Source organism: Notechis scutatus, chromosome 2 (assembly GCF_049901735.1).
Source record: "Notechis scutatus isolate UNSWTSFEM ecotype Mainland chromosome 2, rNotScu1.2, whole genome shotgun sequence".
Classification (NCBI taxonomy): Eukaryota; Metazoa; Chordata; class Lepidosauria; order Squamata; family Elapidae; genus Notechis; species Notechis scutatus.
In genome coordinates, this window is record NC_142010.1 from 14,142,110 (window position 1) to 14,167,413 (window position 25,304).

General features: G+C 46.8%; 2 protein-coding genes and 1 pseudogene across 3 annotated transcripts in view; 2 read left to right on the forward strand and 1 right to left on the reverse strand.

Moving 5' to 3' along the window:
- LOC113427945 (DLA class II histocompatibility antigen, DR-1 beta chain-like) overlaps positions 1-13,549 on the reverse strand; it is a 318,237-nt pseudogene extending 304,688 nt beyond the window's left edge. Inside the window, exons 1-2 of the transcript XR_015747155.1 lie at positions 13,466-13,549; positions 11,999-12,248 (exon numbers count right to left, since the gene is read on the reverse strand). The product of XR_015747155.1 is annotated as a DLA class II histocompatibility antigen, DR-1 beta chain-like (transcript). The remainder of the gene's footprint in view (positions 1-11,998; positions 12,249-13,465) is intronic.
- LOC148131796 (uncharacterized) lies at positions 1,057-10,525 on the forward strand. The gene is made up of 8 exons (XM_087953572.1): positions 1,057-1,514; positions 1,844-2,456; positions 2,710-2,822; positions 2,931-2,998; positions 6,282-6,411; positions 8,572-9,395; positions 9,537-10,056; positions 10,378-10,525. Exons 2-8 carry the CDS (start codon positions 2,041-2,043, stop codon positions 10,443-10,445), a joined length of 2,139 nt encoding a protein of 712 aa, XP_087809698.1. The 5' UTR covers positions 1,057-1,514; positions 1,844-2,040; the 3' UTR covers positions 10,446-10,525.
- Positions 13,550-17,951: 4,402 nt separating the features above from the next.
- LOC148131797 (uncharacterized) lies at positions 17,952-25,304 on the forward strand. Its single transcript, XM_087953571.1, has 7 exons — positions 17,952-18,079; positions 18,403-18,965; positions 19,224-19,338; positions 19,444-19,511; positions 21,082-21,211; positions 22,406-23,836; positions 24,049-25,304. Exons 2-7 carry the CDS (start codon positions 18,558-18,560, stop codon positions 24,078-24,080), a joined length of 2,184 nt encoding a protein of 727 aa, XP_087809697.1. The 5' UTR covers positions 17,952-18,079; positions 18,403-18,557; the 3' UTR covers positions 24,081-25,304.

Below are 25,304 nucleotides of genomic sequence, written 5' to 3' on the forward strand. Positions count from 1 at the left end.
TCACTTTGTATTTTACTGTGCTGAATAACTTTTTCCTTCCCCCCTTCTTTCTCCCACACTTCTCATTTCCCAGGATACCTTTAACTACATTTACCATGATGCATTCCCTTAAGGGGACAGCTCATAATTCCTAAGTAACTATCCAATTCCCATAGACTGGCTGGGACAGCACAACTACTTTCTTCAATCTGCTTCAACTGATGGAGAAAAGAACCAGAGATCTCTTATAATCAGGTTGTCAGGAAGGGCCCATTCAGCCACTTCCAGTGGGTCACAGGACCTTGTGGCTGCCCCACCTGGAGACTCAGCCATAGGGCGGAGGAGGACAGTCCCTGAAGAATCCAGGCTTGTTGCCTGCTGGATCCTGGCCAGTTCCTCAGTTCCGCTTTGGAGGAGTCCAGCGCTTCAAGCTGAGGAAGCAAAACCCAAGCACCTCTTCGGCTGATAGGGGTGGGAGAAAGAAGAGCTGCTCTGTGTGTATGTGTGTGGGGGTGTCAGGGAGAACTCAGAGAAAAACCACAACCTTGCGGGGGAGGGGAAACACGAACAGCATGAGCCTCCCCCCAAGACTGAATGGATCCCCCTCCCACTTTCTCCGCGGGCAACGACCTCTCCTCCTTCAGGTGAAGTCACAAAGGACTCTGCCCGGAGACCGATGACGCTCAAGCAGGGAGACTTCCCATTGGTGCTGCCGCTCGTTCTAGCCCCTCCCAGCTCAAAAGTCAAAAAACGCTTCCTCGCCTCAATTCAGAGCCCCGATTCCTCCTCTGGGGCTGGAAGCATCTGGCCGGGACACCCCCTTCCTCCGCCCCCCCACCCCCCGTTCACTTCGCATGTGGAGATTCCTGCCGTGGGAAGAGCTTCTGCGCTGGAGGAGAAGGGGGAGGGGCACCCCATAGCAGGGAAGAGTTGGGGGTCACAGACACACACACACGAATCCTAACGAACCGCGGAAAACCCCTCAGCTAAGCCAGGAAGAGGCGGAGAAGATCCGCAGGGGTCCTTCCTTCTCCAGCAGGATCCTCTTCCCAAACCTCCCCCCAACCCCCACTTTCCCAGGGGAATCCTCCCCTCAGCTCTCTCGGGAAAAGTGTGAAGGGCCTTGGAGGGCAGGCAGCTCTTTCGCGGGGCGGGGCATAGGAACCCACGACTGGCAGGTGCAGCTGAAGAGATTGAATGTGGGGGAATCGCGCAGCTGCTGCCCAAAGGAAGCGGGAGACACGGAGACAAACTTGTACTTTTATATCAATATAAATGTATTTAACAGTCGCAGCGGAGAAGACAGGAACATCCTGAGGTAAAAATCTCAAACAGCGTAGGCGCTTCCCCATTGGGCCACTGGAGGGCGAACGTCACGGCTGCGTTTACAGAGTAGGCGGCGAAGGAAGTGACATCACTGAGCTAGGACATCACCCTCTAGGACGCCGCACTCGCTCTCCTCAACCACTGGAGAACCGGAGGAGTTGGAGAGGCTGCGGGAGAGTCTGGCGAGGAGACATTCAGACGTGCCCCAGGTGTGTGGGGGGTCCTCTTTCCGGGTCCCATGCTCCCCGGCCGCCCTCTCCATGCCAAGTGAGAGGAGGGGGAGCTGGCGGAGGCCCAGCAGGAGAGGAGAGAAGCCGGGCGAGGAGGAGGAGGCCGGATTCTCACCGGGCTCCCCGAGGACCCCATCCTCGGAGGGGGAGAGAAGCGGGGAGGGGGCGTCCCCTCCAGATGCCTCCTTCCCGGCCCTGATTTATGAACGCGCTCTGGGCCCTGCGCTGAGAGGAGCCGCTTGGGGCTGCGGGCAGGTTGGGGGAAGGTGATCCAGTGGCTGAATCCCCCTTTCTGATCCTGGGCGTAGGTTTTTCTCTCCGTCCCAGATCCGGAACCTCGGAAACCTCGGCAGCCAGGATTTCCTCTGTGGGGGAAGGAAGGGAGCGGAAGAACCAGCAGGGATCCATTCTGCAGCCTCAGAAATGGTCCCGTGAAAGAAGAGGCCCCTGGAGATCCCCAAAGTCCCTGGAGTCCTTTGGAGCTGCTCTGCCGGAGAGAGGAACGATGGAGACACCCCTTTTGGCCAAGGAGGGGAGTGGAAAAGGCCCCACGGCTCTTCAGCCTGGGGGCTGTGGGGACAGCTGGACCAGAACCACGCAGAAGGTCCTGCAGGAGGGAACCCTCCTCCCTTCAGAAGTTCCGCCCTGGAGCTCCATCCAATACCGGGAGGCTGAGGGTCCCCGAGGACTTTGCAGCCGACTCCATGACTTGTGCAGGCGATGGCTGAACCCAGGAAAGCACAGCAAAGCCCAGATGCTGGACCTGGTGGTTTTGGAGCGGCTCCTGGCTCTCCTGCCTCCAGAGATGGAGGGCTGGGTGCGGGAGTGTGGAGCAGAGAGCAGCTCCCAGGCGGTGGCCCTGGCGGAAGGCTTCCTCCTGAGCCAGGCGGAGGAGCAGAGGAGCAGCTCCAGTGGCAGGTGGGAGACTTTAGGGAGCTTGGAAGGGAATAAATAAGAGTGCTTGAATGCTTCGCTCTCCTTCCCAAACTTCTCCACCGTTCATAATATGTAGCAATTCTCCAATTCTGGTAGGACATTGTTCCATTGTTTTCTCACTCAGCCACAGGGATGGATATTGGGGGCTTTGAAGTTGTGCTCCAAATACAAGAATCCACTTTGTGTCATGTGACGTACATTAATTCTGCTTCTTCCTTCCTTTCTCCTATTTGAAGTTCTGCACTGTGGAGATCAGAGATCCTGACGGAAAGAAGAACCCATCAAATCCCCCTCAGGAGCTATTTTTCAGGAGGATCCCTTGGGAAGATCCAAGTCAGGACACCTCAGGAGGTAATGGAAGACCCTCCAATTACCCATTTGTCTTCCCTTCGCTCTCTCTTCTCTCCTACACCTCCTATTTTGTTAATTATGCATTTGGAAATTATTTATTCCTTACAGAGAAACAAAGAATGACGCTTCCTGGTTTTTATGAGGGAAATGAAACAGTGGTTGAACCTCCCAATCAAGTAAGAAAGGGAAAAGATATTAGATTTCTATTCTCCCTTCAGGAAGTGGAGCAGGTGTGCAGAAGGCTCTCTCCTTCTGTTCCCCCCTCGTTTGGCCTGGATTATTTTTGTGTTCTTCCACAACATGGAGAGCAGAATAGCAGGTTCAAGTTGCTGTCAGCCAGCATAGCTACCTCTGGTTATCTTGCTCTGCTAGGTTCTCTTCCATCTTGTAGTTTACAAGAAGCAATTTTTTAAAAAAAATAAAATTTATTGTTCTTTTACATTTTAAAAAAGAATTAATCGTAACATTAACAGTAGCATCATTATTATACATATCCATCTCTTGTTCAGGTGGGGGCTTGGTTGTGCTCAGGTTAGTCTTAGTTAGAGCACAACCAACCCCCACCTGAACAGAACACACCCCCAGCCAATCAGAACACAGCCAACCCCTCAACCAATGAGAACACACCCCCACCCAATCAGAACACAGCCAAGTCCCCACCCAATCAAGTCACACCCCCACTAGCAGTTAAAAGGAAGAAGCAGCTGCAAGCTCACATTACTTCGAGAAGCACAAAGCCGAAGACGCAAGCCTGAAGATGATGAATGAGACTTCATTGAAACGTCGCCTAGATACTTCCAATTTTACGCGGGAGAAAACCTGAATAACCAAAGATCCACATACAAATACCCGCGAGAACCTCAGAAAACATACATACATACATACATACATACACACACACATACATACACACACACACACACACATATATACATATATACATTTTGCAGCAAAAGTTGAACAATGGTTACACTTTTTTTATCCCCCTAATATTGACGTGCTCTGCCTTGTTACAGTACCTTCTTTGTTCTTTTAATGCTTTAATTTCACAAAATACTTTATGATTAAATGCATGTCTTCCATAATTTCTTAACTTATCCAGTTGTCAGGTATTGCCTTTTCTTTAACAATTCATACCAACAATTCCATGTTTTATAGTAATCACTATCTTGCTTATTTTTTAGTAATTTAGTTAGGCTATCCGTCTCTGTGCACTCGTGAATTTTTTTGATGACCATCTCCTCTGAGGGGGTAGTAGATAATTTCCAATTTTGTGCATAACTTGTTCTGGCTGCCGTTATAATGTGCAAGATTAAATCTTGGTGTTTTTCTCCCATTTTTGAATCTAACATGCCTAGCAGGAAGGTTTCCGGTTCAAGTTTTACATCTTGTTTAGTTATGTTTAGTATCCAATTTCTAATGTTTTTCCAAAACTTCTGAGCACATGGACACGTCCACCACATGTGAAAGTATGTTCCCTAGACGCAGTTACACTTCTAACAATTTGGCAGGAGATTTGGGAACATCTTAGCCAGTCTCGCAGGTGGCAGATGCCAACGGTAAACCATTTTATACAAATTCTCTTTGTACGAGACTCACATGGTTAATCTGTAATTTATTTGCCAAATATGTTCCCACTTGTCTAATTCAATACTGTGGCCCACGTTTTTAGCCCAAATTATTATACATTCCTTGACTGTTTCTTCTTTTAATTTATAGTCCAAAAGATACTTGTATATTATACTAATCATTTTCCTTTCCTCTCCATGCCAAATCTTGTCTAATTCTTGCTGAGTCATATTAAAGCCAGATTGTTCTTTATCTTTTTTATAATGCATTTATATTTGTGCATAGGGCCACCATGCTATCTCCTTTCCTTGGATCTGTACTTGATTCCTACCCTTTAACTCTCCGGTTTCGTGTAATAAGTCTTACAAGAAGCAATTTTTTAAAGGTCCTTCAAGAAATAGGAATAAACTTATCACAGTGGCAGGAACTGCTAGAGAACCATTTTTTTTTGGGGGGGGGGGGGGGTTATTCTTTGACTCGGAATTGTGCAAGGCTAATGAAAAATAAATAAATACTCATATTACCATTTTTAAAAAGCCTCATTTATAATCTGTAGTTCAAAAATAAGCAAACCATATTAAAAAATAAAGCAGACTATTAAAATCCAAAGGGAGTGGCCATGTTGAGCATGTAATCACGGTACTTTGGGCTACAAAATAATTTCCAATCCTCTGATTTGCACCTCGATTAGGAGATCAAACATTCCCGCTTTGCAAAGGCTGAGAAATGACTTTCCCAGGGAATTTTCTCCTCTTTGTTTTCTTCCTTTCAGCCAATGGCTCAGACTACTGGATCAATCAATGGTAGAGCGATAGATCAGTTGATTCAGAAGTGGGATTACTTTACTGAAAAGCACTGAAGGTTTTGCAGAATCAATGAACTTGATAAAACTTCTCCAAATATTTCTTCAGCGAAAGCAATTTTCAGATTTGCCGATTTGTTCACCTAAAATTAGAACTTGTGTTACACACAGCCATTTAACTTAGTGCATATCTTTGCTTTGGGAATTTGGGAACAATGGAATAGAATCACAGAGTTGGTAGGGATCTTGGAGGTCTTCTAGTCCAACTCCCTGCTCAGACAGGAAGCCCTATAACATTTCAGATAAATGGCTGTCCAATTTCTTCATATAAACACCTCCAGTGTTGGAGCACCCACAATTCCTGGAGGTAAGTCATTCCACTGATTAATTGTTCTCATTGTCAGGAAATTTTTCTTTACTTGTAGGTTGGTTCTCGCCTTGAATAGTTTCCATCCATTGCTTCTTGGAACATTGCTATCATGTCACCCCCTAGTCCTTCTTTTCATGAAACTAGACATCCCCAATTACAGCAACTATTCTTTAGTTCTACAGCAACCTCCAGTCCACTAATAACTTTTGTTGCTCTTCTCTGCACTTTTTCTAGAGTCTCAAGATTTTTTTTACACCTTGCAACCAAAACTGGATGCAATATTCCAAGTGTGGTCTTACAAAGTCATTTTAAAGTGGTACTAACACTTCATATCATCTTGATTCTATCTCTTAATGCAACCTATGATTTGTTGGAGGTTTTTTTGGAGGGCAACTGTAGCATACTGCTGACTCGTGTTTAAGTGGCTGTCCACTAGGACTCCAAGATACCTGTTGCACTTAGTACTGTTGAGCCAGGTATCACCTATTTTATGCCAGTGCATAAATATAGAATATAGAAATATAGAACCTTACATTTCTCACTGTTGATTTCATTTTGTTAGATGGGGCCCAATCTTGTCGATCCTTCTATATCTCGAGCTTATCTTCTGGAGTGTTGGTATTCCTGTCAATCTGGTCTTGTCTGCAAATTTGATGAATTCCCCTTCTATCCTGTCTAAATCAATGATGAGGATGAATGTTCTTTTTTCCATGTCCAGGGGGGTCTGGTGTCCTTTGAGGAGGTGGCTGTGTGTTTCTCTGAGGAGGAATGGTCTCAGCTGGATCTTGACCAAAAAAAGCTGTATTCGGAAGTCATGCTTGAAAACCACAGGAACATGATCTCTCTGGGTAAGAGTTTTCTAGTCCCCAATCAAGAAGAGAGATTATAGTTAGTTTTTTATTTAAAAGCTACTAATCAGATATTGTCTCCTGAGTGGAAGAAGGAAAGGATTTGGCCTTCTCGTGCTCCAAGGAAGGAAAGAGTCGATGTCTCTTTGCTTAGGTGCTTTCTATGCTATTTCTTATCTGTTTTTCCCCATTTCTATCTGAACTTATCTGTGGAGGCTGAAAAGAATGAGGTATGCTTTTATGTGTCCTCTGGAGGTTGTGTGAGAGGAGCGTGTTGTCATTTGTCCTCTGGAACCTTCCCAAACTGTGTGAGAACAGAACTTTCACTCTGAGGCCACGGAAGAGCATTCTCCCAATCCAATTCAAGGACAGAGGCCTCTTCAATGTGATTCAGAGCATCCTAGGGTATAGGTAATCCCCAAGTTACGACAGTTGACCTAGTGACTGTTCCAAGTTACAACCAGCCCTCCCCTAAGTACTTGAGACCCAGTCCCAAAATTATGAGTGTTGCAGTACCATGGCTGTCGTTCATACTTATGAATGATAGCAGAGGCACTGCAACATTCACCCTACCTATTCTCCCACACCACCGTGCCACGACTTACCATATTTTTCAGACTATAAGACGCAATTTCCCTCCCCCAAAAAAGTGGGTGGAAATATCTGTGCATCTTATAGAGTGTATACAGGCCTGTTCTTGGCCTCCCAAACCCTCCATGTGTCTGGTTTTTGTCCTCCCTGGTGTCTAGACTCCAGAAGCACTCTGCAAGCCAAAAACGGGCCCCCTTTTAGCCTCTGGAGGCCTCCATGGGTTCCGTTTGTGCCTTCCCTGGCGTTGGAAAGGCTGAAAACGGGATGCACAGGTTTTGGGAGGCCAAAAACGAGCCTGTTTTTGGCCTGCAGCGTGCTTCTGGATGCCAGGGAGGGAAAAAATGGGAGGCACGGAGGCCAAAAACTATTTTTTTCCCTTGTTTTCTTTCTCTAAACCTAGGTGCATCTTATGGTCCAGTGCGTCATTGTCCAAAAAATACAGTACCTTGTGACGAATTGGCGAAACCCTTGGTTCCTTTGCCTACTTTGCTGCATTTGCAGAAAAAAGAGGCCTGAAGTAGTGAGAGACACGTGAGATCAGTAGTGGGAAATCTAGCACTATTGATCTCATGTGATGTCGCACTAAAGTGCTTTAGGCTTCTGGTCTCTGCTAACCAAGGCCTGCACAAGATCCAGGGCAAAAGGCTTTGAAAAGTGAGGGAAGGCCTCTTCATTTTCAAAGACTTTTGCCCTGGATCTCGTGCACTCCTCAGTTCTTAAAAGAATGCAGACCTAAACTACTACAGTGTGAGATCACGCAAGATGAGTAGCCTGAGATCTTGCACTTCTGGTCTTGTGTGATCTAGCACTAAAGTACTTTAGGCCTCTGTTTTCTGCGAACCTACGCCTATACCAGATCCACCCAAAGAGCCCTTGCAAGCTGATGGGACTTTGGGGCAGCAAAATAGCCATTCTTGAAGCATCCCAACCTTTCCCGTCTCAGCAAGAAGAGCATTTAATAAGAGTATGGGAAGCTTTAAGCAAGGGGTTTATCTCCAAAATCTCAACTCTGGGATTGAGGAACAGGCCGAGTGGGGGTCCCACCCACCAGATAGACACCGTGGAGCAGCTGCTCCAAATTACACCATGGAAGAAGGAGCTTGTTTCAAAATTGTTTCAGTTTTCACAAATCTCTGCTGAAATTAAGCCACCCCAATAAATCTGACCTTTTCTCCTAATTCCTCCTAGGATGTTTCCCCTGATTATTTCTTAACTTCCTTAACCATTTGTCTGAAGTGGTGTAGGGTTTCCTACTTAAGCCGGGACTTCTACTAGAAGATCTCCAAGGTCCCTTCCAACTCTCTTATTCTATTCTATTCCTTAACTCAAAGCTGATTCTGAGGAGATTTAGGAGGAGATATAGATAATTGTAAAGAAAAAGATGTTTTCTAGATATTCATGACTAATGCATATAGAAATCATCATGACTATATCACATCCCTATCAGCATGCAAACATACAACCTAATAGAATTTCAGAGAAATTCAGAAGGAAAATGACTTGACTTTCTACACTTTGATCTTTTTTTTCGAACCTTGTTGTCATTTTCATTTCTCTTTTGCTTTGAAGGTAATAATGGGGAGGAGAATCAAGATTCCAGTGAACTGTTCCAAATTATCTGTGCTAAAGATGGAACAGAGAACTTTGGAATTCGAACGGAATTAGAAAGCCATGAGAGAAACCAGTCAAAGAATTGGAATCAGGAAAGCTCATCTTCCACTGATGCTCCAATGCAAGACTTTCTTGCACAACAAGAGAAAATAAGGAAAAAATATACTGGAAAAAGTGTGAATCTAATCAAAGCTAAACTACAAGTGAATGAACACTATTTAACTCAAAATAAAGGAGAAGGTTCTATAAGAAGACACAATGGACAACATTACAATGGAACATTAATTCTTTCTCTTGGGAATAACTTCCTTACATCTCAAAAAGTGATTGACACAAAAGAGAAGACTTATAAATGTTTGCAATGTGGAAAATATTTTACAACAAACAGGCAACTTACTATCCATAAAAGGATTCACCCAGGGGAGAAACCATATAAATGCATGGAGTGTGGAAAGACCTTTGCTCAAACAGGTCATCTTATTTCCCATAAGATGATCCACACAGGGGAGAAGCCATATAAATGCATGGAGTGTGGAAAGATGTTTACTCATGGCAGTGGACTTAGCAGACACAAAAAGATCCACTCAGGAGAGAAACCATTTAAATGCATGGAGTGTGGAAAGACATTTACTCAGAGCAGTGGACTTAAAAGACACAAAAAGATCCACTCAGGAGAGAAGCCATTTAAATGCATGGAATGTGGAAAGACATTTTCTCGTAGCAGTGGACTTAGAAACCACGAAAAGATCCACATAGGGGAGAAGCCGTATAAATGCATGGAGGTGGAAAGACCTTTCTAAACAGGTCATCTTATTTCCCATAAGATGATCCACTCAGGAGAGAGCCATATAAATGCATGGAGTGTGAAGACCTTGTCAAGAGATCATCTTTTTCCCATAAGATGATCCACACAGTGCATGGAGTGTGGAAAGACCTTTGCTCAAAGAGGTCATCTGATTTCCCATAAGATGACCCACACAGGGGAGAAGCTGTATAAGTGCATGGAGTGTGGAAAGACCTTTACTCAGAACAGTAGCCTTAACAATCACAAAAAGCTCCATACAGGAGAGAAACCATTTAAATGCATGGAGTGTGGAAAGACCTTTGCTTGGAGCAGTATACTTACAAGCCACAAAAAGATCCACTCAGGAGAGAAACCATTTAAATGCATGGAGTGTGGAAAGACATTTACTCAGAGCAGTGGACTTAGAAGACACAAAAAGCTCCACACAGGGGAGAAGCCATATAAATGCATGGAGTGTGGAAAGACCTTTGCTCAAAGAGGTAATCTGATTTCCCATAAGATGACCCACACAGGGGAGAAGCTGTATAAATGCATGGAGTGTGGAAAGACGTTTACTCAGGGCAGTGGACTTGGAAGCCACAAAAAACTCCATACAAGAGAGAAGCCATTTAAATGCATGGAATGTAGAAAGTCCTTTGGTCATGGATCTTATTTCCCATTAGAAATTAGGTGAAGAAAATTATTGTTATGTAAGAATTAAATACAAAGACGGTTGACAATTAGAAACATGTTGATATAATTAACAGAACTATAAATAAGCTAAATTCAGTTAAAATTATTTTGTTACACTATCATCATTGTAACTAGTATATATGTTGATATTTCTGTTTTTTCTTTTTCATAAATGATATGCCCTGACAACATACTGTATTCAAAATGTTTATGAATAAAAATAAAGCATATACTCAGATAAAATAAAATAAAATAAATGCATGAAATGTGCAGAGAGTTTTGCTCAGAATGGTCATCTTGTCATAAAAGGATCCACACTCGGGAGGAACTATATAGCAATAGCAATTTCACTTAGACTTATATACCATTCCACAATGCTTTACCACACTCTCTGAGCAGGTTACAAAGTCAGCATATTGTCCCTAGCAATCTGGGTCCTCAGAAAGAAGAAGAAAGAAGAAGAAGAAGAAGAAGAAGAAGAAGAAGAAGAAGAAGAAGAAGAAGAAGAAGAAGAAGAAGAAGAAAGATGGGAGGAGTTAGAAGAAAGAGAAACCAGTGAAATGGATCAAAAGGAACATAAGTTTGACAATATTGGCTAAAAAAATAAGATTGAAAATGTATTTTTCTAAATAAGGGGTGTAAACATGTTGAAAACATGATTAAGGAAGATAGAGAAATTTTTAATGAATTAATGAATTAAATATTCTGTTATATCTTGTTATGTTATATTTGTATAAGGTAATGAGGATATATTGCTGTAAATCTGACAATATTGGCTAAAAGAAAATAAGATGGAAAATGTATTTTGGGATAGCTATAAATTAAGGTGAAACTTTGAATCAGAAATGAAATTATATGAATAGATCAAACTGTAAACCTGCTGAATATATGATTAAGGAAGATAGAGAATGAACAAAAATAAAGGCTGATATGAAGTAATTTATGAGAATTTGAAGAATAAAATATGACAATAGATAATGATGTGATGTGATGTTAGAAAGTTGTATTTGTGATTATGGACAGGATTGATTTAAAATGTAAAACACCCGGAACCACACTGGCCTGTCAAAGATGGATTTAAATGATTAAAAAATAAAAAACTTTTTGCAAAACAAAAAAAAAGAGAGGGAGGGGCTTCCGGCTGGAAAGAGGGAGGGAAACAGGCGGTTCCTGAAGAGGATAAAAAGGAATCAGGGAGAGAAAGAAATAGATGAATATCCAGGCAGCCATCGATTTACGACCACAATTGAGCCCAGAATCTCTGTTGCTAAGTGAGGCATTTGTTCAATGAATTTTTCCCCATTTGATGACCTTTCTTGCCACGGTCATTAAGTGAATCCGGCTTCCCCATGGAAGGTCACAAAAGGGGATCAGGGGACCCCCGGGACGCTGTGACCGGCACAAGTACGAGTCAGTGGCCCAGCACCTGGATTTGGCTCAGGGGACCCTGGGGACGCTGCAATGCGTAGGGGTGAAAAAGGGTCAGAAGTCATTGCTTTCACTTCTGTCTTTGAACCGTCACTAAGTGAACTGTTGTTTATTGGAGGACTGCCTGCATTGAGCAGGAGGGAGGGAGGGAGAGAGACCTGACTGGATTCCCCTCCCCCCACCAAAAAAAATCATACTTGGGTGGATTTCCTGGGGGGATCAAAGGGATCCCAGATTCCGGACAGGAGGAGAGTTTGGATCCTGGGGAGAAGAGGGAGATTCCGGAGCTCTGAGAGGGCAGAAGGAAGAAGAAGGCTGAACCGTCACCCGGGAGGAGAATCCCCAGTGAATGCAAGGAAAGGAAGGGGGGGGTCCCAGCCTCCCCCTCCCAGGGAAGAAGACACCCCCCCACCGGCACTCACCTTTCTGGCCGATCACAGGCCCATCACTCTTAGCCGCCTCGTAGCTGCCCATCGTAGCTGCCCATCGCGTAGTTGTATTGGCAGAAACGATCCACTCCGGCCCTCGCTAACTGCAGGAGCTGCTTATCTCTGTTCCACATGTCCGAGTCCACCTTCCCAAACTCCATGACGGCCTCGAACTCCCTGCGGTCGCTGTCGAAGCGCAGAAACTACTTCTGGTTGTAGAACCACCTGGCCAGGTACTGCACCCGCTGCGTCCCGTTGAGAAAGCGGCACTCAGACTTCGCCTGGTGCAGGAAATGGGCTACCTGGGGGGAGGGTGGGGAGGAGAAAGGCCATCAGGAGGGACTCCAGGGCCCATCGTCCCCCAGCCGCTAGTAGAGGAGGAGGCTCCCATGAGGAAGAAGGGAGGGTGGCTGAGGACCTTCCTTTGAGAGACTGATGGAGACACCCCTGGAGGAGGGACGGGGAACTCACTCCTCTAGGAGGGCATTGGTGGGGGTCCGGAGGGGGAAGGGGAGAAAGAAAGGAGGGGAGGGGAGGAGCCTCCTCCATCCTCCCTGGGTGGAAAAAGGCCGGCCAGAAGCTCACTTGGTGCAACAATGCGATTACGTCTCTGCAGGGAACACGTGGGGTCTCAAGGGGAGGAATGGTGGGGGAGGGCTGGAGGGAAGGTAATATCTATAATAACCCCTCACTCTTTCTTCCTTTGGGAGGGAATATGGAGAGGGGGAACAAGGAGGACATCTAGATCGACTCTCCTGGGGTTTCCCAGCCTTCAACCCGCACCTTCCCTGGATTCCCCCCCCCCAACTTTTCTTTCCCCCCTAATTCCTCCCTTTGGAGGATTCTTGGGGATCATCACACCTGTTTCCTTTCCCCCTCCTCAAAAGACCCCTGTAGCAGCCCCCAAGAGCCTCTCAAAGGGAGGATCTCCAGCCCCCCTCACCAAAGGGGACCCAGTTCCAGAGGAGCAACTCAGAGCCCCCAACCTCCTTCTCCCTCAGATCCCCCCTCCCCCTCCAGGTCCCGACAGAGCAGTGGGGGATTATGGGGAGGGGGTGTTCTTGGTCTCCTCCCCAGGTTTGGGGCCTCCCCCAAAAGGGACCAAATCTCCCCTCTTGCCTGACCTCCAAAGCCTCAAATCTGAGATTCGGAAGTAAAAGGGAAGTTTCTGCAGAAGCCAAAATTCTTTGGCTCTTTTTCCTTCTGGGGCTTCAGGGCTGAAAATGCCTCCAGTTTCCCGCTTTCGCTTTCGCTTTTCCTTCCCTTCCTCTTTCCATGCAGCCGACTCCGACCCAAATAATGGGGGCGGGGGGCGAGAGAGGGCCCGGCTGTGACCCCCACCTCGGTTACAATTGTGAAAGAGGGGGTCTCTCTCCATCCTCGGGGGGAATGTGGGGAGGAAGGGAAAGGAGACCACGCTGAGATCGAGGATGTTGGAGGTCCTAGAGACCGATCAACTTCCTTCCTCCTCCGGGGGTCCTTCCCAGCCCCCTCCTCCCCCACCCAGCCTCCTCCTTACCGGGGTCTCCTTCCCCTCTTCGCTTCTGGGGATCCGCCCCAGTGCCCCCACCAGCAGCATCAGGGGGAGCCCAGCAAAAGCCATGGATGCCGCCCCACAAGCGCCCCCAAAGAGAAGAGAGAAGGACGCGGAGGGTCCCGGCCCCAGAGGCGGAATAGGAGGGTCTGGATTGGGGGAGGATGTTTTCTCTAACTTCGGAATTGGGAGGATCTCCAAATGTTTCTGCTTTAAGGGTTAGCTATGGAGCAAAGAAAACTCACTCTTCTTCTATCCCCTGATTCTTTTCCAAACTGGGGGTAAGCCCCTCCTGCACAGATGAACTGAATGCAATCTCAAATGTTTCGCTTTAGCGACTCATCTTTCCCTGGGGGAATTTGGGAAAACGTCCCACTCGGAGAGCAGCCCCAGGGTGGTCCAACGATCTCCACTCCATGGGCTCCACTCCAAGGGTGTGTGTGTGTGTGTGTGTGTGTGGAAAGTCCCCTCTGAGCTTCAGTCGCCCCCCCAAGGCTGAAGGGATCCCCCCCCACTTTCCCTGCTTGTCTCTCTGCTCCTTCGGGTGACGTCACCAAGGACTCTGTCCGGAGACCGATGACGCCCCATTGGGTCGCCCCCCCATGACACCCCCCAGGCCGCTCTGAGGGGAGGGCTCTTCAGTCTGGATACCTGCCGAGAGGGGGGGACGTTGGGACCCCGGAGCTGCCAGAGACCCTCCTGAGGATAATCAGATTAGAAAAAAAGAGAATTCCCCCTCAGGAACCTTGGAGAAAAGAGCCTTTCTTGGGTTCAGCCTCTTTCAGCCCATCCCTTTGGCCTCCCAGCCCCTCCCCGACTGTGGGGCTGCCCCCTCTGCCTCTCAGGGATGCCTGGGGATCCTAACAGGGGGCGCTCCCCTCCAGAGTAGCCCCAGCCATTGCTCCGGGGTGCTCCCTCCTTACTCAGCTCCCCCTCGAGTCCCCCCGCCCCCGTTTCAGGGACCCTTCCCCTCCCCCAAGTGATCTGGAGAGAGCCCGGAGGCCCCTTTCAGGGAAGGACCTGGCGCCCCTTCAACGCCTCCCCCGCGGGGCAGTTGGGGAACCTCAACGGACATCAAGTCCACCCCTTCATGCCCACAGAGGAAACTCTGGCTGAGAATCGTGAAGAAAGAAAGTGGAGGATCCCTTCCGGGCCTGCCGTGAACCCCCCTTGAGCTGTAGCTCCCAAGACCGAAGGGATTCCCCTCCCACTTTCTCCGCTTCTCTCTCTGCGCGGAACTCTCCCTCCTCCATCAGTTGAAACCACAGAGGACTCTGCCCGGAGACCGATGACGCTCAACCAGGAAGAATTCCCATTGGTGCTTCCATTCGTTCTGGCCCCGCCCAGCCACAAAGGCTCCCCCCACCCCAATTCAGAGACCCGAATCCTCCTCTGTGGCTGGGGCCGCCCCTTTCAGAGAAGGGCCAGGCCCCCGGGAGCAGTTTGGGAACCTAAGCGGATGTCTAGACCACGCTTCCGTGTACACAAGGAAAGTCTAGCTGACAATTGTGAAGAGAGCAAAGAAAATGGAGGTTCCCTTCTTGAACTTGAGCTGCAGCTCGCCAAGACTGAAGGGATCCCCTTCCCACTTTCACTTTCTCTTTCTGCGCCGAACTCTCCCTTCTCCTTCAAGTGAAGTCACAAAGGACTCTGCCCGGAGACCGATGACGCTGCAGCAGGGAGAATTCCCATTGGTACTTCAGCTCGTTCTGGCTCCTCCCAGCTCAAAAATCCGAGAAAAACGCCTCCTTCACCTCGACACACATTCCCCTTCTTTCTCTTTCTCTCTCTTTCTCTCTCTCACACAAACACACACACACACGTGTTCATTTCATGGGCAGATCCTGCCGTGGAAAGCTGCTGCATTGGATGACAAGGGGGGGGAGGCAGTGAGGGGAATTCGGGGGTCAACCACAGACACCCCCCAAATGGGAGGGAAGCCCCAGAAAACTAAACCAGGGAGAGGCGCCGCTTCGCTTCGGGGGAGAAAAAGGCGATTCCTCTCCTTGAAACCCGCGTCTCCCTTACTCGGAACGTCTGGACGAAGCGGCTCCTTCCGGTTTTCCGTCCCTCCAACCCCACTTTCCTTCCTTCGGCGAGTCAGGAGGGCTCCCCTTTTCCTCGCAAAGCGGCCCCGAACGGAAGATCCCGGAGTGAAATTTGGGCAGTTTCTCCTCCGCTTCCCACTACTTTCCTCGGAGAACTTCTGCAGGGGTTGGACTAGATGACCTCCAGGGTCCCTCCCAACTCTGTTCATCTGCTATCTTGCCACCATCTCAAGCCGTCTAAGAATCTATATACTTTTTTTCTGCACAAAAATAAAATATATTTAAAGTAAAACAGGTTGGAAGGAATTTCGCCCGTATCAAAGGCGGATCCGGAGCTTTTCCCCTCCGGAATCTCCGCCTCTTTCGGCCGTGGAGCAGGAAGTGCCCCTGAACCAAAAGGCTCCTTTTTATTCCCTTTTCACTCCCGAGACTCTCGGAGGAAGAAAACGCAGGTCCCCCAAAAAATCCCCCTTCTCCGCCCCCCAAAAGGAACCGAGGAGCCCAGAAAAGAAACGCAGGAGCCGCTGGAGGTGAAAAGGGGGGAAAGCCACCATCTCAGGGGTCCCCCCCTCTCCGAGGCTGCCGGACAAGAGCCTCAGGCAAAGCGGCTCCTGGCTGGGCTTGGAGGGCAGGAGAAACTTTGGCTTTCGCCTGGGAAGCCTGGATGGCCGCGGCGGTTGCCAAAGGTGGCGGAGGACACCCGGGATGCGGAGAGAAGAAGGGCCTTTCTCTGAGGGGAACCGCGGCTTCAGCCCTGACCGCCTCCTCAGAGGACGAAACGCCCCCAAAAGGAGCCTCTGGATCACCAGACGCGGCGGAAACGGCCTGAAAATTCTCGGCTCGCCCGGCTCCTTTCCCTGCTGCTTCAGGAGAGTACTTGGGGGGCTGCCCCAGAGGAGAGGGAGGGCAAGCTCCCCTCCAAAGTCCCGGAAGACGAGAAGCAACGGGTGGAGACTCTCCGGGGAGAGGAAGAAGCGACGGAGAACTGGAGTGAAACTGCCTGACAGGGAGGATAATCAGCCGGTGGGACTCCTTGCCACCAGAAGTCGTGGGCGCTCCGTCACTGGAGGCCCTGAAGGAGAGACCCTTGTCTGGAATGCTGGAGGTTCTCCTGCCTGAGCAGGGGGCTGGACTAGAAGACCTCCCAGGTCCCTTCCAGCTCTGTTCTCTTCTAACTTCAGGCTGTTGTCGGCACTGCCCGTCAATCAACCTCCTTTCTTAAGCAGCCTCCATTTTCTTCCCTTCTTGGACCTGATTTTCCTTCCTACGCTTTCATTGGGTAATATAGGAACCATCGACTGGCAGGTGCAACAGAAGAGATTGAATGTGGGGGAATCGTGCAGCTGCTACCCAAAGGAAGCGGGAGACACGGACACAAACTTGTACTTTTATATCAATATAAATGTATTTAACATTCGCAGCAGAGAAGACAGTCAGGAACATCCTGAGGTAAATCTCAAGCAGCCCATAGAAGAAAAAGGCAGGAAAGGGAAACGCCCCCTTTCCACCCGCAGCAACCAATCAGAACGCAGATCCCCTCAGGCGGGAGCCCGCCCTCACTCAGCTACAACGGGGTGCTTGGGGCGTTTCTGATCTTTCCTTCTCCAGCCATTAAATGGGATATTTTCACATTTAAAGTGTTCAGAAGAAAAAGGCCCCAAATGATTTTGCTTTTGTCCATTCGATTGAATTGTCAGCCTGGAATGATTTTTTTAAATCATGCACTGTACTAAAAAGAAGAAAACCTCTTTCCCCCCTTTTTTTCTCTCTTGTACCTCAGACTTTCTTTTCCCCTCTTTCTCTTTCCCTTAATTTCGTATTGCTATTTTTCTTTCTGTTTTGTATAATTAATAATAAGTAAGATCTTGAAACTCTAGAAAGAGTGCAGAGAAGAGCAACAAAGTTGGAGGCTAAAAGAAATAAAAGAACTGTTGCTGGAACTGAGTGTGTCTGGTCTGAGGAAAAGAAGGAAGAGGGCAGACATGGGGGCATCTTCCAATATCTCAGGGTTTTCCACAAAGAAGATTTCTCTTCTCTGAAGCGGACCTAATGAAAGAGGCGGAGGTGGAGTTGCACTTTATAGATAAGAAATAACCAAACCGCTCTAGAAAGGCCACAGAAGAAAGACGAAAACCTCCTTCAAGGCATTTGGGTTCATATCAGACAGAAAGAAGCACAGAAGTCGAAACCTTTGTCTGACAGGGAGCCATGGAGAAGGACCTTTCTCCGTACTTCCATGCCCATCATCCCCACCCTCTCCCTTCCCCCTCCCATGCACTCCTCTTTCCCGCCCTTTCTACCCTCCTCGCCCTTTGCCCAAATCCACCAGGGGGCGCACTCCGCCAAGTAAAGGGAACTCCAGGCGCTTCCCCATTGGTCCACTGGAGGGCGAACGTCACGGCTGCCTTGCTAGAGGCGGCGGCGAAGGAATTGACATCACTGAGCCTTTCCTCTCTAGGACGCCGCACTCGCTGTCCTCAATCTCGGGGCGCCGCAGGAGGCGGAGAGGCTGCGGGAGAGTCCGGAGAGGGGACATCCAGACGTGCCACGGGTGAGAGGGTGCTCTTCCTGGATCCCATGCTCCCCAGCCGTGGTTTCCATGCGGAGGGGGGGAGTGCAGGGTCGGCCTGGCGGAGGCCAGCAGGAGAGCAGAGAAGCCGGGCGAGGAGGAAGAGGAGGAGGCAGGATTCGCACCGGGCTCCCCGATGGCCTGATCCTGTCTCCGGAGGGAGAGACAAGGGAGGGGGAGCAGCCGCCTCTTTCCCGGCCCTGCTGGGGGGAGCTGCTCGGGGCTCTGGGCAGGCTGTGGGAAAAGGGTCCAGGGCCTGAATCCCCCTTTTTGATCCTGGGTGTTGGTTTTTCTCTCCCTCCCAGATCTGGAACATCGGAGCCCTCGGCAGCCTTTGCAAGCCAGGAGAGAGCGGAAGGTCCGTGAAGGAAGTGCCCCCTGCCCCCCCTCGCCCCCACCCCCGGGAGGTCTCCCAGAGTCCCTGGAGCCCTTTGGAACTGCTCTGCGGGAGAGAGGAAGGATGGAGACACCCCCTTTGGCCAAGGAGGGGAGTAGAAAAGGCCCTGTGGCTCTTCAACCTGGGAGCTGTGGGGAGAGCTGGACCAGAACTGGGCAGAAGGTCCTGCAGGAGGGAACCATCCTCGCTTCAGACGTTCCACCCTGGAGCTCCATCCAATACCGGGAGGCTGAGGGTCCCCGAGGCCTTTGCAGCCGACTCCATGACTTGTGCAGGCAATGGCTGAGCCCAGGAAAGCACAGCAAAGCTCAGATGCTGGACCTGGTGGTTCTGGAGCGGCTCTTGGCTCTCCTGCCCCCAGAGATGGAGGGCTGGGTGCGGGAGTGTGGAGCAGAGACCAGCTCCCAGGCGGTGGCCCTGGCGGAAGGCTTCCTCCTAAGTCAGGCGGAGGAGGAGCAACTCCAGCGGCAGGTGAGCGACTTTAGGGAACTTGGAAAGGAATAAATAGAGAAAGTGTTTGAATGCTTCACCCCTCCTTCCCAAACTTCTCCCATGTTCATAATATGTGGCAATTCTCCAGTCCTTGTAGGACATTGTTCCATTGTTTTCTCAGTCAGCCACATGGATGGATATTGGGGACTTTAAGGTTGTGTTCCGAATATAAGAATCCACTTTGTGTTGTGTGAGGTACATTAATTCTGCTTCTTTCTTCCTTTCTCCTATTTGAAGTGCTGCACTGTGGAGATCAGAGATCCTGAGGGAAAGAAGAATCCATCAAATCCCCCTCCGGATCTATTTTTCAGGAGGATCCCTTGGGAAGATCCAAGTCAGGACACCTCAGGAGGTAATGGAAGATCCTCCAATTACCCATCTGTCTTCCCTTTGCTCTCTCTTCTCTTCTATAGAATACCTCCTTCTATTTTGTTTATTATGCATTTATTCCTTACAGAGAAACAAAGAATGAAGCTTTCTTGTTTTTATGACGGCGATCAAACAGTGATTGAACCTCCAAACCAAGTAAGAAAGGGAAAAGATATTAGATTTCTATTCTCCCTTCAGAAAGTAAAGCGGGTGTGCAGAGGGCTCTCTCCTTTTATTCCCCCCTTGTTTGGCCTGGATTATTTTCATGTTCTTCCACAACATGGAAAGCAGAATAGCAGGTTCAAGTTGCTGTTGGCCAGCATAGCGTTTTCTGGTTATCTGGTTCTGCTTGGTACTCCTCCAACTTTGAGTGTACAAGAAGCAATTTTTTAAAAGTCCTTCAATAAATAAATGTATCACAGTGGCAGTAACTGCTAGAGACCCATTTTTTTGGTAATTCTTTGAGTCAGAATTGTGCAAGGCTAATGAAAAATAAATACTCACATTGCCACATCACCATTTTTAAAAAGCCTCAATTATAACCTGTAGTTCAAAAAATAAAAATCTTTTCTTCCTTTCAGCCAATGGCTCAGACTACTAGATCAATCAATGATAGACAGAGCGATAGTTCAGTTGATCCAGAAGTGGGATTACTTTACTGACAGGCACTGAAGGTTTTGCAGAATTAATGAACTTGACAAAACTTCCCCAAATATTTCTTCACTGAAAGCAATTTTCAGATTTGCCCATTTTATCGCCTAAAATTAGGACTTGTGTGACGCACAGCCATATAATTTAGTGCATATCTCTGCTTTGGGAATTTGGGAACAATGGAACGGAATAACAGAGTTGGCAGGGATCTTGGAGGTCTTCTAGTCCAACCCCCTGCTCAGCCAGGAAGCCCTATAACATTTCCCATAAATGGCTGTCCAATTTCTTCATAAACACCTCCAGTGTTGGAGCACCCACAATTCCTGGAGGGAAGTCATTCCCCTGATTAATTGTTCCCACTGTCAGGAAATTTCTCTTTAGTTGCAGGTTGGTTCTCTCCTTGAATAGTTTCCATCCATTGTTTCTTGGAACTCTGCTATCATGTCTCCCCTCGTCCTTCTTTTCATGAAACTGGACATCCCCAATTCCAGCAACCGTTCTTTATATGTTTTAGCCTCCAGTCCACTAATAATTTTTGTTCTCTTCTCTGCACTCTTTCTAGAGTCTCAAGATCTTTTTTACATCTGACAACCAAAACTGGATGCAATATTCCAAGTGTGGTCTTACCAAGGCCTTATAAAGTGGTACTAACACTTCATGTCTTCTTGATTCTATCCCTCTTAATGCAGCCTATGATTCTGTTGAAGGTTTTTGGGGGGCAACTGAAGCATAGTGCTGACTCAAGTTTAAGTGGTTGTCTACTAGGACTCCAAAATCCCTGTTGCACTTACTACTATTGAGCCAGGTATCACCTATTCTATGCCAGTGCATTTGGTTTTTCTTTCCTAAATGTAGAACTTTACATTTCTCAAGTTTTATTTCATTTTGTTAGTTTCTGCCCAATCTGTCGATCCTTCTATATCTTGAGCTTATCTTCTGGAGTGCTGGTATTCCTGTCAATCTGGTCTTGTCTGCAAATTTGATGAGTTCCCCTTCTATCCTCTTGTCTAAATCAATGATGAAGATGAACAGATCTTGTGAATCCTCCTTTTCTGCTCTTTTTTCCCATGTTCAGGGGAGTCTGGTGTCCTTCGAGGAGGTAGCTGTGTATTTCTCTGAGGAGGAATGGTCTCAGCTGGAACCTGACCAGAAAGCGCTGCATTCGGAAGTCATGCTTGAAAACCATAGGAATGTGGTCTCTTTGGGTAAGAGTTTTCTTGTCCCCAATCAGAGAGTTCAAGAAGAGAGATTATAGTTAGTTTTTTAATTAAAAAACCACTAATCAGATATTGTCTCCTGGGAGGGAGAAGAAAAGGATCTGGGCTTGTGGTGCTCCAAGGAAGGAAAGAGTCAATGTCTCTTTGCTTAGATGTTTTCTGTGCCGTTTCTTATTTGTATTTTTCCATTTCTATTTGAACATGTCTGTGGAGGCTGACAAGAAAGAGGTTTGCTTTTATGTGTCCTCTGGAGGTCATGTGAGAGGAATGTGTTGTCATTTGTACTCTGAAACCTCCCCAAATTGTGTGAGAACAGAATTTTGACACACAGCCCATGGAAGAGCATTCTCCCAATCCAATTCAAGAACAAAGGCCTCATGCAGTGTGACTCAGAGCATCCTAGGGTGCAAGTAATCCTCATGTTACCACAGTTTCCTTAGCGAACGTCCCAAGTTACAACCAGCCCTCCCTCAAATACTTGAGAACCAGTCCTGAAATTATGAGTGTTGTAGCACAAGGCCACCATTCATACTTATGAATGACAGTAGAGGCACCACAACATTTGCCCTACCTGTTCCCCCACCCCATCCCACAGGGACTTACCGAATTTTTCAGACTATAAGATGCACTTTTCCCCTCCCAAAAAGTGGGTGGAAATGTCTGTGCATCTTATAGAGTGAATACGGGCCTGTTTTTGACCTCCCAAACCCTCAGCGTGTCCCCTTATTGCCCTCCTTGGCATCCAAAAGCACTCTGCAGGGCAAAAACAGGTCTGCTTTAGGTCTCAGGAGGCCCCTGCAGGTCCCATTTTTGTCCTCCCCGGTGTTAGGGAGGTTGAGAATGGGACAAGCAGAGAGCTTGGGAGGCCAAATACGGGCCCATTTTTGGCATGGAGAATGCTGGGTTAAGCTATTCTATTCCTCTATTCCCTCAAAACTGATTCTGAGTAAGATTTGCATATATAGAGATAATTGCAAAGAAAGAGATGTTTTCTTGATATTTTCAAAGCTTTCATGACTCATGAATATAGAAATCATCATGTCTATATCACACCACTGTAAGCATGCAAACATACAACCTAATGAGATTTTGGAGAAATTCAGAAGGAAATTCACTTGACTTTCTATACTTTGATCTTTTTCCCTAACCTTGTTATCATTTTCAACTCCCTTTTGTTTGAAGGTAATAATGGGCAGGAGAATCAAGATTCCTGTGAACTGTTCCAAGTGATCAATGCTAAAGATGGAACGGAGAAGTTTGGAATTAGAATGGAATTTGAAAACCATGAGGGAAACCAGTCAAAGAATTGGAATCAGGAAAGCTCATCTTCCAGTGAAGCTCAGAGGCAAAAATTTCTTGCCCAAGAAGAGAAAATAAGGAAAAAATATACTGGAAAAAGTGTGCAGCTAATCAAAGCTGAAGTACAAGTAAATGAACCCGATTTAACCCAAAACAAAGGCGATGATGCTATAAGAAGACACAATGGACAAAATTACAATGGGACATTAATTCTTTCTCTTGGGAATAACTTCCTTACATCTCAAAAAGAGATTGACACAAACGAGAAGCCTTATAAATGTTTGGAATGTGGAAAATGTTTTAGAATAAGCAGTCAACTTACTATCCATAAAAGGATCCACACAGGGGAGAAGCCTTATAAATGCACAGAGTGTGGAAAGACCTTTGCTCGTAGTGGTACACTTACTATCCATAAAAGGATCCACACAGGGGAGAAACCATATAAATGCCTAGAATGTGGAAAGACCTTTGCTAGTAGTGGAACACTTACTTCCCATGAAAGGATCCACACAGGAGAGAAACCATTTAAATGCATAGAATGTGGACAGACCTTTTCTCAAAGAGCTACTCTTATTTCCCATAAGATGATCCATACAGGAGAGAAACCATACAAATGCATGGAGTGTGGAAAGGCATTTAGTCATGAAAATGGACTTAGAAGCCACAAAAAGCTCCACACAGGTGAGAAGCCATTTAAATGCACAGAATGTGGAAAGACCTTTGCTCATAGATCTAATTTTATTTCCCATAAAAGAGGCCACACAGGGGAGACGCCATATATATGCATGGAGTGTGGAAAGACCTTTGGTGAAAAAGGTAATCTTAATTCCCATATGATCATCCACACAGGAGAGAAACCATTTAAATGCATGGAATGTGGAAAGACCTTTGCTCATAGGTGTAATCTTATTTCCCATAAGATGATCCACACAGGAGAGAAACCATTTAAATGCATGGAATGTGGAAAATCCTTTGCTCAAAGAGCTACTCTTATTTCCCATGAAAGGATCCACACAGGGGAGAAGCCATATGAATGCAAAGAGTGTGGAAAGACCTTTACTCATGACAATGGATTTAGAAGACACAAAAAGATCCACACAGGAGAGAAGCCATATAAATGCATGGAATGTGGAAAGAGTTTTACTCAGAATGGTCATCTTACATCTCATAAAAGGATCCACACTCAGGAGAAACTATATAGCAATAGCAATTCCACTTACTTATACACCACTCCACAATGCTTTACCACACTCTCTGAGCAGTTTACAACATCAGCATATTATCCCCAGCAATCTGGGTCCTCATTTTATCGACCTCAGAAGGATAAATAAATGCATGGAATGTGCAGAGAGTTTTGCTCAGAATGGTCATCTTGTCATAAAAGGATCCACAGTCGGGAGAAACTATATAGCAATAGCAATTTCACTTAGACTTATATACCATTCCACAATGCTTTACCACACTCTCTGAGCAGGTTACAAAGTCAGCATATTGTCCCTAGCAATCTGGGTCCTCATTTTATCGACCTCAGAAGGACGAAAGGCTGAATCAACCATGAGCTGGTCAGGATCAAACTCCTGGCTGTGGGCAATTAGCCTGTAGTACTGCATTCTAACCACTGACCCACCATGTCTCTATAGATTTGTATGTGTGTGCATATTGTACCTTTCTGATCCATATCAGACAAGGTTGAATCCAACAAAATGAAACTTAATGTGGAGAAAATAAGATTTTACACCTGGGGAGGAAAAACAGATTACAGGAAATCTGGCTCAAAACAGTAATTGTGAGAGGGACCTTGGGAGTCCGAATGGATGATCACTTAAAATGAGTCACGTGTGTGGCAGCAGCCAAAAAAGCTATTATAACCCTTGATTGTATAAACAGTGGCATAGAATCAAAATCATGTATGAAGCATTAGTACCATTTTATAAAGTCTTAGTAAGACCACACCTGGAATACTGCATTCAGTTTTGGTCATCACATTACAAAAAAGATGTTTAGACTTTGGAGAAAGTGCAAAGAAGAGCAGCTGAGATGATCAAAGGCCTGAAGATTGAAACATATGAAGAACAGTTGCAAGATTTGGGTTTGGCTGATCCTACAGAAAAGGATTAGGATTGACAGAATAGCAGTATTCCAGTACTTGAGAGGCTGCCACAAAGAGGGGGGGGGGGTCAATTTATTTTTCAAAACACCAGAAGATGCATGTAAAATGATCAAGGAGAGAAGCAATCTCGAATTAACGAGAATCTTCCTTACAGGGAAGACAACCAATGGAACAGCTTTCCTTCAGACATTGTGGTTGCTTCATCACTGGACATTTTAAAGAAGAGACTGGATAGTCACTTGTCTGAAAGAGATCCTATGGGAGTATCAATAGATCATGGAATGGTATAGGATCTCCTGCTTGAGCCAAAAGTGCGGATAGCGGCGCCAGTCGCCAAAGACTTGTACCAGGCTTAGGACTTCAGGCACCAGGGCTCTGTCAATTCCTGGATGGACAGAAGGAGAAAGTTGTGTCTCTGGGGAGTCTTTAAAAAGAAAAACAATCTACCGATTCACTAGTAGATCCAGAAGTGAATTAAATCTCTCTCCAGCAACTCCCATCTCATCAAATTGGAACCCCAAAATGTTATCACTACATTTTTGTCTTAAATTAAGTTTATTTTGGGTTGGGCCATAAAAATGATTCATGCCATTTGATAGTCTGTTTGTTTACCTACTAAATGTAATCTATACGAGTTGAAGATGTTTTCAATAAAATGCCAAATTGAAACTT